The sequence below is a fragment of the Perca fluviatilis genome, chromosome 13, assembly GCF_010015445.1.
Source record: "Perca fluviatilis chromosome 13, GENO_Pfluv_1.0, whole genome shotgun sequence".
Classification (NCBI taxonomy): domain Eukaryota; kingdom Metazoa; phylum Chordata; class Actinopteri; order Perciformes; family Percidae; genus Perca; species Perca fluviatilis.
The window spans coordinates 35,311,964-35,324,463 of record NC_053124.1 but is presented as its reverse complement, the minus strand read 5'-3'; the positions used below and the strand labels follow the sequence as shown (position 1 = coordinate 35,324,463).

The window sequence follows — 12,500 nt, the reverse complement described above, 5'->3', positions numbered from 1 at the left end:
TAGCGCCGCCTGCTGTTATGGAGACGTATTAGGTCTCGTCTCTTCGGTGTGATCTGAGGAACTTTTTGGACCAACTCGGGGAGACTGATCAGTCACAACTGGCTTTACTGCCAACAGTCGGCCGTCTGGTTGGTGTGTGTAACGGCTTTAAGTGACTGATCTTTGACATTGGTCCAGTATTAAAGGTCCAATGTGTGGGAGTTTCTGCCATCTAGCGTTGTGATCATATATCAACAATCAACTCTCTCGCACCACGCAGTTCAAAGCTACACAAAAAAGGACCAGTTTGTGAACGGACAACACAGATTTTGATAATGAACAACTAAACACGTTACACACTGGGCCTTTAAAGAGAGATCGCTGCAGTTGGCAGCGGAGAAAACAAGCTACAACGTAAGTTAATCGTAATTGTCCAGCTTGTATTAGGTAGAGAGTCTGGCATTATGGTGCCAGACTAACTGCCTCCAACTCAACATCAATAAAACAAAGGAGCTTGTAATGGATTTCAGGAGGGGTCAGCACTCCTATACACCCCTCAACATCAATGGGGTTCCAGTAGAGCTTCTGAGCTGTTTTAAATATCTGGGTGTCACGATTTCTGAGGACCTTACTTGGTCTGCTCACACCCAGACTACAGCCAGGAAAGCTAATCAGCACTTGTACCATCTAAGGCAGCTGAGGAAGTTTGGAGCCTCCACAGCAATTTTAAGATCTTTTTACTCTGCCACTGTAGAGAGTATGGAAGCGTGGTATAGCAATAGCTGTGAGAAGGACAGGAAGGCCCTCCAAAGAGTGGTCCGTGCTGCTGAGCGTTGCTGTGGCTCAACTCTTCCATCTATGGATGAACTCTATCAGAAGAGATGTTGGAGTAGGGCTGTCAAGATTTTAAAAGACATCTCCCACTCTGGCTGCTGCCTATTTCAGTTGCTGAAATCAGGCAAGCGATTCAGGAGCATCACGGCAAATACAGAAAGACTCAGGAGGAGTTTTTATCCACAAGCCATTAGGGTCCTGAATCAAAACATGAAAAACTGCTCAATGCACCTTGCACTTTAAGCCCTTGATCTGCTTTAGTGAGCACTTTAGTAGTATAAGGTTTTATTATATTTATGAGTAGGGGTATATGGTTGGTATATTATTAGTTTTTTATTATTAATTTATGTTTTTAACTTCACTTTATTCTATAAATTTAAGTATGTCATTAGCTATGAGATAACACAGTGAAGTGGAGTCAGGAATGCATTTTTCTGCTTGTTATAATTGTATGGCTATGCATGTGACAATAAACTTGAAAGTTGAAACTATTTACCTTCACAAAAGTGCTCATTTTGCCGCTGACAGGCTCAGATTATTATTCTAAGTGTCTGACAACATTATGGAAATGATCCCTACAAAAATAGACCTTTCTGTTAAAGAGCAGAAAATATGCTGGCTCTTTACACACTAAACGTATTGCTTTTTAAATGGAGTCTGGTGGGTTTAGCGCTAGTAACTTCACAGCTGTATCTGGTTGAACAGAAAGGTCTTAAAGAGGTTTTAAAGGTCTATCTCTGTAGGGATACTTTCCATAATGTTGTCAGGCACTTAGAATAATAATCTGAGTCTGTCAGCGGGAAAAACAGAACTTTTAGTGGACGCTAACTGAAGCTGAACATTTATCCTAAAGGGTTACATTGCAGCCCGGTTACAGTGCTCAATACTGGACACATTTCAAAGACTGTTGTTCCCATCAGCCACTTCGACACAAAAACCATCAGAACATAGAGTCCAGGGTTTAAGTTTTAGGGAGAGTAGTTCTCAGATTTTTAACAGCTATTGCTCATGCAGATACACCGCTTTCAGTGAAAATATCTAAAAACCAACGGACAATATAAGCAAGTAACCTAACCTGGGGCCGGCTGGCTGTTGCAGAGCGCAGCGGTGCAACACATGGTGGTAAATTTGATTTCCTGGATTCCAAAGTTGACCGAGGCATTGAAACAGTCTTCGGCCATAGCACATCCTGTTAAGTTTTTATCATCATATTTTGAACCACCTACAACAAAAAAGTGTAACAACGCATTATGTAATCAAACCTCAAAATGTAACACATTATCTAATAAAAAACTGAACGCATTCAATTTACAAACACCATGTTGCATGTAAGTAAAGATAAGACAAGCAATTAAAATATGACTACGAAATGTGAGTAGAGAGACAACGGTAGATAGTAGTATGTAGAGAGACAGCAGTAGAGAGTAGTATGTAGAGAGACAGCAGTAGAGAGTAGTATGTAGAGAGACAACAGTAGAGAGTAGTATGTAGAGAGACAACAGTAGAGAGTAGTATGTAGAGAGACAGCAGTAGAGAGACAACAGTAGAGAGACAACAGTAGAGAGTAGAATGTAGAGAGTAGTATGCAGTATGTAGAGAGACAGCAGTAGAGAGACAACAGTAGAGAGTAGAATGTAGAGAGTAGTATGCAGTATGTAGAGAGACAGCAGTAGAGAGTAGTATGTAGAGAGACAACAGTAGAGAGTAGTATGTAGAGAGTAGTATGCAGTATGTAGAGAGACAGCAGTAGAGAGTAGTATGTAGAGAGACAACAGTAGAGAGTAGTATATAGAGGGACTATGCCTATAGATCCGGGCCTGGCCAGCAGAAAGCAGTGTAACAATACCTGAGTATGCAACAATTCTCGTTGTAGCACACTGTTGACCTTGATGGCATTCTGTTTGTATGCACGTTCCCGTGTCTCCCGGGAAACACGCGTAACATCTCAGGGTGGAGGCTGAGAAAACAGACACAGATGTTTAAATTGATTGATGTAAAATCTGAAACCGCTGAAGAGTATGGCGGATCGGTGTGGCCCCAAAGAGGGGATTTGAGCTCTGTAAGTCGAATTCTTGACGATTTCCAATTAAAGTCTATGGGGAAATTTAGTGCACTTGTTTTTGAATTTCGTGAAAACCGCTGGGAGAATCTGTTAGAAAAGTCATAGCCCAACATCCCCGATCATTACACACGTTTTGATGTATTTTTTGCAAATGTGTTAGCAACACTGTGCGACTAGTAGCAGGACAAATTTATTATAATTATAAAGACAAAAACATTATAAAACTTCAAAGACATTTAAAAAGTGTCACAAAAGTGTTAAAAAAGGGACAAAAACATTGAAAAAGTGTTCGGGAGATTAAAGAAGTTCACGATGTTACTTTCTTTTTAGCTTTATCGTGTTTTATGATTTTTTTTCTGTCATTTTGAAGCTTTTTCTCCGGCATTTTCGACATTTCTATTGACATTTGTGTAGGGCTGGGTTCCGAAACCCGGTTCCACTATGGAACCGGTTCCTACGCAAACGGTAGTAGTCGGACCGGATTAGAACGCAAATTTCGGTTGCTCATTTCGTTTCCGACTGAAATAACTTTCCCTCTGTCGCTCCTGACAGCGGCAGACTCTTGTTTTCTTTCTCCCTTTTCTGCCGAGTGGCGCACATGCCCACTCCCGGTGTGAAGCGCGTGTCCGCGCTATTCTTGGACATGCACTCTACAATCACTGCTGATAGATGGCTTTTTGCACACACTCCGAAACAGACGTAAAAATATCACACTTTCTCTTTAGTCTACCGTTAGTTAGCTACCGTAAATGTAGGCTTCATTTAAAATGGCCTTTTTCCCCTCTGGGCTCACCAAAACGGACGTAAAAGCATTTTAACCATTCACTGACTGCACGGGATCGCTAGTAAACATATTACACTTGCTCTGCTAGTCTATCGTTCAGGACCAGACCCTGTAGCCTGGTGGTGGTGGGGGAGTCTGCCCTTTCAGACTCCTACCTGGGTGTGTACAGGCCTCTTGGACACCTTCTAAGAGAGTTTTCTCCTGTGCAGGACATGCCATAAGTCAGGAGAGGTGTAGTAACTTGCCAGAGAAGGCAAATATGGTCATTTTTCTGCAAAAGAACTGCTAAAGTTTGAAGCTGGTTGGCATACCAACTCAACATTTATTTTGCTGTTACTTGTTAATAGTGTAACTGTTATTTGTAAAATTATTGTAGCTGTGTGTTAGGTGACTTAGGTTTACTTATTACATATTTAAGTACTTTAAAACGTTAATATATTGTTCAATTTAAATCATTTTCAATTTAAAATAAACTCCATAGAAAAGCCTTACTTTTATGTCATTTTTCATTTTTTCAAGAATCGGTTTAGGAATCGGAATCGTTTTAAAAGTACCGGTTCGGCATCGGAATCGTAAAAATCCAAACGGTACCCAACCCTACGTATGTGAAGTTTCTATCGACATTTTTCACGAGATTTTGAAGATTTATAATTATAAAGACAAAAGCATTTTAAAGGGGTGATAGAATGCAAAACCGATTTTACCCTGTCATAGTTGAATAACGACAGTTCGGTGGGTAAATAGGACATACATAGAAGCTCAAAGTCCCACTGACACCCCTTTACTATGAAAATCTCATATTTTGAAACTGCCGCTGAAAACGGGCGAATCTCAACAAAGCTGGAAGTTGACGTCAACCTCCCAAAAACCGGAACCTTTGTCACAGCCCATGGGTGTATTAAGAGAACGGTCACGCCCCAACATTTACATAGGCTACACAACTGACCTGAGATCAGGTAGTCTTCTGAATCTAGGTCACGCAGATCTCTGCTATTCCATTACAAAATTCACTTCTGAAACTTTTTTATGCGAGAAATCAACTATGTAAAGCTCAAATATGGGCCGCTTTACGAAAATGGATGACTAATTGGAAATTTTGTCCGACTGTGTGTCGGAGTTCAGCGCTGGTGCTGCCTGTGTAGCTGCCTCGCCGCCTGGCCTGCCTTCCTTCACAGACCCCGGCCTGCTGTAAGGTACTTGGAGCTGCGTCACGACTGGCAGCCCACAGCACTCCATACCCGCGCAAAGTCACCATCTCTTGGGCTAATGACTACCAAACACCGCTGCCCTGACAGAGCTCCAGGGCCTGCCGCTCCCCTCTTCCTGCTAGCTAAATGCCCGGTGTATGTGAGTGAGAGCGCGGTCAGCGAGCTTGTTACGCCAGCATTCTTTTACCACAGGTTCCAGTTAATCTTTTAATGTGTGTAATTATAATGTGTTGAGTTATTTAAACAAACGATTGGGGAAATAAACGCCGCTTGTCCGCGAGTCTCATTGATAGAGCCTGCTGCTGGATGTAGCTCTATCAATGAGAGCTAGCTAGCCTCCTCTTAGAATTTCTCGGGAATTTACAAATATTCATTAACTTGAAATCGGACACCGTTGTTAGCTTTATGAGATATTTAGCTAGATGTCGTATACGTGGCGTGACGAAATTCAAGCTGTAAATATACTCGAATTACGACCAAAAATGAAGCTAACTATCTGTGATTTGTAGCTAGCTACACAGGTAGCTAGGATTGAAGGGACAGTTGCAGCTAACGGAAGCCCTACTCTTCACAAATATGCATTAATTTGAAATCGGACACCGTTGTTAACTTTATAAGACATGTAGCTAGATGTTGTATACGTGGCGTGACTGTAAATATACTCGGAATGACGCCGAAAATGAAGCTAACTATCTGTGATTTGTAGCTACAAATCTACATCCAGCCGCAGGCTCTATCAATGGGACTCGCGGACAAGCGGCGTTTATTTCCCCAATCGTTTGTTTAAATAACTCAACACATTATAATTACACACATTAAAAGATTAACTGGAACCTGTGGTAAGAGATTGCTGGTGTAACAAGCTCGCTGACCGCGCTCTCACTCACATACACCGGGCATTTAGCTAGCAGGAAGAGGGGAGCTGCAGGCCCTGGAGCTCTGTCAGGGCAGGGGCATTGGGTTGTCATTAGCCCAAGAGACGGTGACTTTGCGCGGGTATGGAGTGCTGTGGGCTGCCAGTCGTGACGGAGCTCCAAGTTCCTCAGAGCAGGCCGGGGTCTGTGAAGGAAGGCAGGCCGGGCGGCGAGGCAGCAACACAGGCAGCACCGGCGCTGAACTCCGACACACAGTCGGACAAAAGTTGCAATTAGCCATCCATTTTCGTAAAGCGGCCCATATCTGAGCTTTACATAGTTGATTTCTCGCATAAAAAAGTTTCAGAAGTGAATTTTGTAATGGAATAGCCCGATAAACAATGTATAACTTTGCAGTGTCTGAAATATGAGAGTCTCCCATGTGTTTCTATGTGGTTTGCTCAAACCAATCAGCGCGTAGCTCATTCGGAATATTAATGAGCATACCATATTTGGAAGAAAAGCTCTTGTCCCAAATAGAGCCATATTCACAGGGTAGTTAAGGGCCTAATAAAATATCATTCGGGCAATTTTCAGCCCAACCAATGTTACATACCCTATTAGGAGACCTTAAGGAGCAGTGTAAAATACCCTATATAATCATTCTATCACCCCTTTAATTATAAGGACGAACACATTTAAAAAGTGTCAAAAAAAGACAAAAACATAACAACACTTGTTATTTACTCATATGGATGCATTTTGAAGCTTTTTTTCCGGGCATTTTCGAAAATTTCTTTCTACATTTTTTAAGTTTCTTTCAATGTTTTCAGAAGTTTAGTAATTGATCAGTTTTGTCTGACAGAGTTGTATATAATTGGTCAAAAAGAAAATGTTCTGTGTTGTAACTTTAGTTTTAGTTTTTAATTACAATGCAAAGTTTGGGTAACGAGCCGCCAGAACTTTTTCTGTTCTACGGAATTAATATGTTACAGTGTAACTCTGTAAGTTAATTAATCACCATTATGAGCCCAGATAAGAGAAGAAGAACTTGCCTTCAGGTAGAAGCAGAATCCCGAACATCAGCGCCAGGAGATACATGTTGACGTAGGGATACAACTGAGTTTCAGTTTGATGTGTTACAGCTTTAAGTAGTTCTCCTGAGGAGGCGTTGTCTTTATCCTCAAACCTCCTTCATACCGCCTCGATGTGTGACGAGGAGGAGGGGGGTGGGGCAGCAGCTCATTCCTCCGGACTTTGACCCCTGATTTAAAAATGGAAATGATCTCTGTCGCTACAGTTAAAATAAAGAATAGTTCCTGTTTGACCTGTTGTATAAAGTCATAGAAAGTTAGTAGACTTCTGAAAATGTTGAAAATAATGTGTGTCTGTGAGTGTACGTGTATATGTTTGTGTGTCTGTGTGGGTCTGTGTGTGTGTGTGTGTCCGTGTGTGTGTATATGTGTGTGTTTGTGTGTGTGTGTCTGTGTGTGTCTCTGTGTCTGTATCTGTATGTGTGTGTGTGTCTCTTTATGTGTGTGTCTGTGTGTCTATGTGTGTGTTTGTGTCTGTGTGTGTGTGTCTGTGTGTATGTATATATGTGTTTGTGTATCTGTGTGTGTCTGTGTGTGTGTGTGTGTAAGTGTGTTTTATATCAGTACAGACTACAAAGAGCCATAATCAGAATAATTTTCATACCACCAGCCTCCTGTTCATCTCTCTGACCTTTAAACACTGTCACACTGACCACACCACTTTATCAGTTTTATATCTTTTATTGCGGCGCTTTTCAACGGTCTAAACTATGAATAGACACCCTATAAAATACATTTTCTTCTTTGTGTGTGTGTGTGTGTGTGTGTGTGTGTGTGTGTGTGTGTGTGTCCAACAGGCCAGTAGGTTGTTAAACATCTTCTGTAGGAAACTATAAAAAAGAAAACGCGTCTTTTTGATGAGAAACATTTCTTTTTTATTGGCAGGTTTTACATTCTGACAGGATCAGCTGACCGCAGGTTTGATTCTCGGGGCTCCAGCGTGAGTCCGGCTCATAAAACATGAGAAATAAATACACAAATACACAAATACAAGAATAAATAAATCAGACTGAACACTGACAGCTCAGGGTTTAAAGAAACAAAAAAGGCACAAATGGGAAACCGATAAAAACTGCGTTCTCAGAGGGTCTTTGAACGCCTCGTTAATTAATAAATAAGTTCATCAATGTGACCCAAAAACAATCATTTCTCACAGAAACACAAGGACTGGTAGTGTTTCTGGTATTTTGTCCAACTCGGAAGTTAAAAAATCTCCTTTTTCTCAAACTGGAAAGTTGTCGAATAAAAAGGGGAGGTTAAAACTCTACAAACACATTCCCTCGTTTCCTCTCTCCTCTCCTCGTTTCCTCTCTCCTCTCATCGTTTCCTCTCTCTCTTGCATCGTTTCCTCTCTCCTCTCATCGTTTCCTCTCTCCTCTCCTCGTTTCCTCTCTCCTCTCCTCGTTTCCTCTCATCGTTTCCTCTCTCCTCTCCTCGTTTCCTCTCATCGTTTCCTCTCTCCTCGTTTCCTCTCTCCTTGCATGCGAGGGAAGGATGCAACCTCTCTCTCTTGCATCGTTTCCTCTCTCTCTTGCATCGTTTCCTCCCTCTCGCATCTTTTCCTCCCTCTTGCATTGTTTCCTCGCATCATTCCCTCCCTCTTGCATCGTTTCCTATCTCCTTGCATCGTTTCCTCTCTCTCTTGCATCGTTTCCGCATTGTTTCCTCTCTCTCTTGCATTGTTTCCTCTCCCTCTTGAATCATTTCCTCGCATCATTCCCTCCCTCTTGCATCGTTTCCTATCTCCTTGCATCATTTCCTCTCTTTCTTGCATCGTTTCCTCTCTCTCTTGCATCGTTTCCTCTCTCTCTTGCATCGTATCCTCTCTGTCTTGCATCGTTTCCTCTCTCTCCTCGCATCGTTTCCTCTCTCTTGCATCGTTTCCTCACGTTGGACTAAGACGGGAAACAATCTGCAGCGAAAGAAGAGAGAAACGATGCTGAAAATGCAAGACAGAGAAACTTGACTCTAGGAGATAAACTTTGTAGATCTAGAAAATGTTTCCTTGCATCCTTCCCTCGCATTGTTTCCTCTCTCTCTTGCATCGTTTCCTCCGCGTTGGACTAAGACCCGAGGAAGCGATGCGCGAGCAGAACGATGCGCGGCAACTATAGAAGAGATAGAAGACTGGAATACAGAAGAAACTAATGTGAGGAAACGATGCAAGGAGATGGAGCGATGCAGAGAGAGGAAACGATGTAAAGAGTCATACATCCTTCCCTCGCATTGTTTCCTCTCTGTCTTGCATCGTTTCCCACGTTGGACTAAGACCGCGAGAAGCGATGGCGGTGAAAGCGATGCGGGGAACGATGCAAGAGAGAGAGGAAACGATGAAAGCGATGCTAGGGGAAAGATAAGGAAGCGATGCTGGAGGAGGAATGTTTCCTTGCATCCTTCCTCGCGATTGTTTCCTCTCTCTCTTGCATCCGGCTTCCTCACGTTGGATGCTAAAATTACAAGGAAGCGATCACGAAACGAAGAAGGGGGGGGAAGGGGAAGCGGTGGGGAAACGATGAAAGAAGCGATACGAAAGCAGTAGAGGAAAGCGATCGCGCACCGTGAAAGAAAAGGGTTTTTCTAAGAAGAGGAAAGGGAGCAAGGTTTTTTTTTTTTTTTACTTCACTCGGAGATAAAAAGGGAGGAGAAAGGAGGGGAAGAGAAGGAAAGGAGGAGAGGGAAGGAAAGGATGCAAGGGAAGGAAAGGAGGCGAGAAGGAAAGGAGGCGAGGGAAGGAAAAGTTGATGCAGTTGGGGATCCCAGACTACAAAGCAACCCCAGGGGAGTGACCCTGAGTAGACACAGGTCTTGGTTTTTCAACATGGGGGGCAATGGTTTGGGGAGCCCTGAGCGTAAAAAATAATTCAGATGAGGACCTTTAAGTGATGCGTTCAAGAACCCTACACTATATTAGTTCCCTATTTAATACACATGCGTGGGGAATAGTGAGGTGGGGGTCAGAGGGTCAGAGGTCAGAGGTCAGGAGGAGAGGAGGCGTTTCAGAACAGCAGGTTGAGGTCGTGAGCAGAAGCGTCCACGTGTCGGCGTCGGAGCTTCGCCAGTAATTAAGGGCGAGAACTGGGTCATCTCGTCCTGTAGAGAGAGAAGAGACACACACACACACACACACACACACACACACACACACACACACACACACACACACACACACACCTTTTTAGTTAAAGAGTAAGATCCTTTTAGTTTAACATGAAACAGTCCTGAAATCACCATCACCAAACTACACTTGACTCCATGTAAATAATCAGGACTTTTAAGCTGTATAGAGCCAGCATATCTCCACCAGACTCCATGTAAATAATCAGGACTTTTATCATCGTTAAAAACACACTTCATTCAAAGTGGACAGAAACTAAATAAAACTACCAAAAGCCGTCTAAACACAATACATATATTAATACATTATTAACAGTATTAAAGGTTATTAAAATAGAATTAGAATCATTTATGTTTTTGTGTTTAAAAAGTGTGTTGTGTGGGAAAGAGCTAAAACTGTCAGATATAGATGGAAATTAGAAATCCTGTCTGTTTCTCTCTGTCTGTCTGTCTGTTTCTCTGTCTGTCTGTTTCTCTCTCTGTCTCTCTCTGTCTGTCTGTCTGTCTGTCTGTCTGTCTGTCTCTCTGTCTGTCTGTGTCTCTCTCTATCTCTCTGTCTGTCTGTCTGTCTGTCTGTCTGTCTCTCTCTCTTTCTCTCTCTCTCTCTCTCTCTGTCTCTCTCTGTCTCTCTCTCTCTCTCTCTGTCTCTCTCTGTCTCTCTCCTCCTCTGTCTATGTGCTGTCTCTCTCTCTCTCTGTCTGTCTTTAAGCAGCTTTAGTTTTTATTTTTTGGTCTCTGCAGCTTAGGCCGACTCAGGGAAACCAACTTCTAGATTTACATATTATATTATATATTTCATATATTTCAGTTTAAAGGTTAAATCTAACATCGGATTTCAGATTATTTATATAAAATAAAATGAATTATAACCCAAATTTGATCATTATTTAGTTTCATTATCCCTTATTTCAGCTGCGGTGGTATATTCTTTAAATTGACAATAGCCTAATATGTATTTAAACAGTCCCTACCTACTGTATTTAGGTTTGGACAGATGTCCATGCATCATGTGACTCATTAATATATATGGATTCCCAATCTTCCAGTTGGAGTCTATATCTATAACAGAAACTGGGTGTCCGTCCCTGCTACTGACTAAAATAGGCCTAACCTTGACTGACCTGACCTCTCGCAGCTTACCTGGACACCAGACAGCAGGCCCACACCTGCCCCAAGCTCCATTCCACATTTCCGTCATTTTGCAGATTCAGCTGGTCTCATTCAACAGGACAGTTCTAAAACCGGAGGCCTATCGATTGAAGGCGTTGGCCCACATTGACCCCGGCTGATGATCGGCTATCTGAACTGTGACACATTATAGTGATTTACTGGTAAAATGCATCCACAAATGTTTATGTCTATTATCGATTGGAGGGGTGAAACCGACCAGATCGTTGTGTTTTTTTGGTGAGGTTGTATTTAGAGTTGCCCGGTGTTCTGGCTCATCCAGGCTGAAGAGATGCAACCAGTTCAAACCCATTTTGCAGATGATTTACTGGCATTTTGTCTCGTAATTAACCTTAAATCTCCGATTTTTTAACATGGGTTTGGATTGAGACGATCGTTTTTTTTTTTTTTAAATGAAATGCAGATTGCATCATCCTCGGCTTTCTGAAAACAGTCAGAAATGCGTGATGAACAACGTGACGTTATCCTTGATTATTATGGGATGTAAATGAAGTGATGTTTACCTTTTGTATTTGTTTCCGGTGAGAAGATAAAGGTTTCTGTATATGAATATCTTGGGATCTTCTTGCTATCGGTACTTTTGTTGGTGTCCTTCAGGAGTGCTGCGTTAAATGGCGCTGCTGCTCACTCTTTCATACTTTCAAATGGCGGAGTTCCTTTTCTACGTTTTTTTTTTTTTTTCAGTGGATTAGAAGACTTATGGTCCTATTCAGCTATCATACATGGTTACCGTATTCCTTCTTTTTTTTATTTGGGGATGCAGCCTTCAGAATCCGCTGGATTTTCTTACACACACACACACGACACACACACACACACACCAAGACCACACACACACGACACACACGGACGGACGACACCCATACCCACACACACACACGGACACGCAATACGCTTTTACGCACACCACAGACACACACACACACACCACGTTGTTATTGAAATTGTAATGTTGTGTAATAATGTTATGTACTAATAATGTTGGTACATTGGTATATAACTATTAATGATGTGTGTTATGTAATGATGTGTTGTTAATATAATGTTTATGTATGATGATGATGTCTGTAATATATACTGTAATGATGTGCTGTAATATTATAATGTATTGATGTCTTCTAACTAATAATAATGATGTGTTGTGTTAATGTAATGTCGGTAGTATGCTGTAAATATAGTGTTTGTGTACTGTATGTGTGTTGTATGATATTATTGATGTATTGATTATGATATTGTTATTGATGTTGTGTATTGGTAGTACTGTAGGTAGTATTGGTATGTTTTTGTTTGTTTTTGTGTATATAGTGTACTGTAGTGTGTTGGTAATGTGTATTATTACTTGTGATATTTGTATATGTGTACTGTAATGTGATGTGTGCGTTG

General features: G+C 41.7%; 1 protein-coding gene across 1 annotated transcript in view; it reads right to left on the bottom strand.

Annotated features, from left to right (window-relative positions):
* LOC120571418 (phospholipase A2 inhibitor CNF-like) overlaps window positions 1–6,886 on the bottom strand; it is a 9,438-nt gene extending 2,552 nt beyond the window's left edge. Inside the window, exons 1-3 of the mRNA XM_039820358.1 lie at window positions 6,777–6,886; window positions 2,660–2,770; window positions 1,889–2,035 (exon numbers count right to left, since the gene is read on the bottom strand). Coding sequence (XP_039676292.1) covers window positions 1,889–2,035; window positions 2,660–2,770; window positions 6,777–6,822 — 304 coding nt within the window. The 5' untranslated portion in view covers window positions 6,823–6,886. The remainder of the gene's footprint in view (window positions 1–1,888; window positions 2,036–2,659; window positions 2,771–6,776) is intronic.
* Window positions 6,887–12,500: the final 5,614 nt, after the last annotated feature.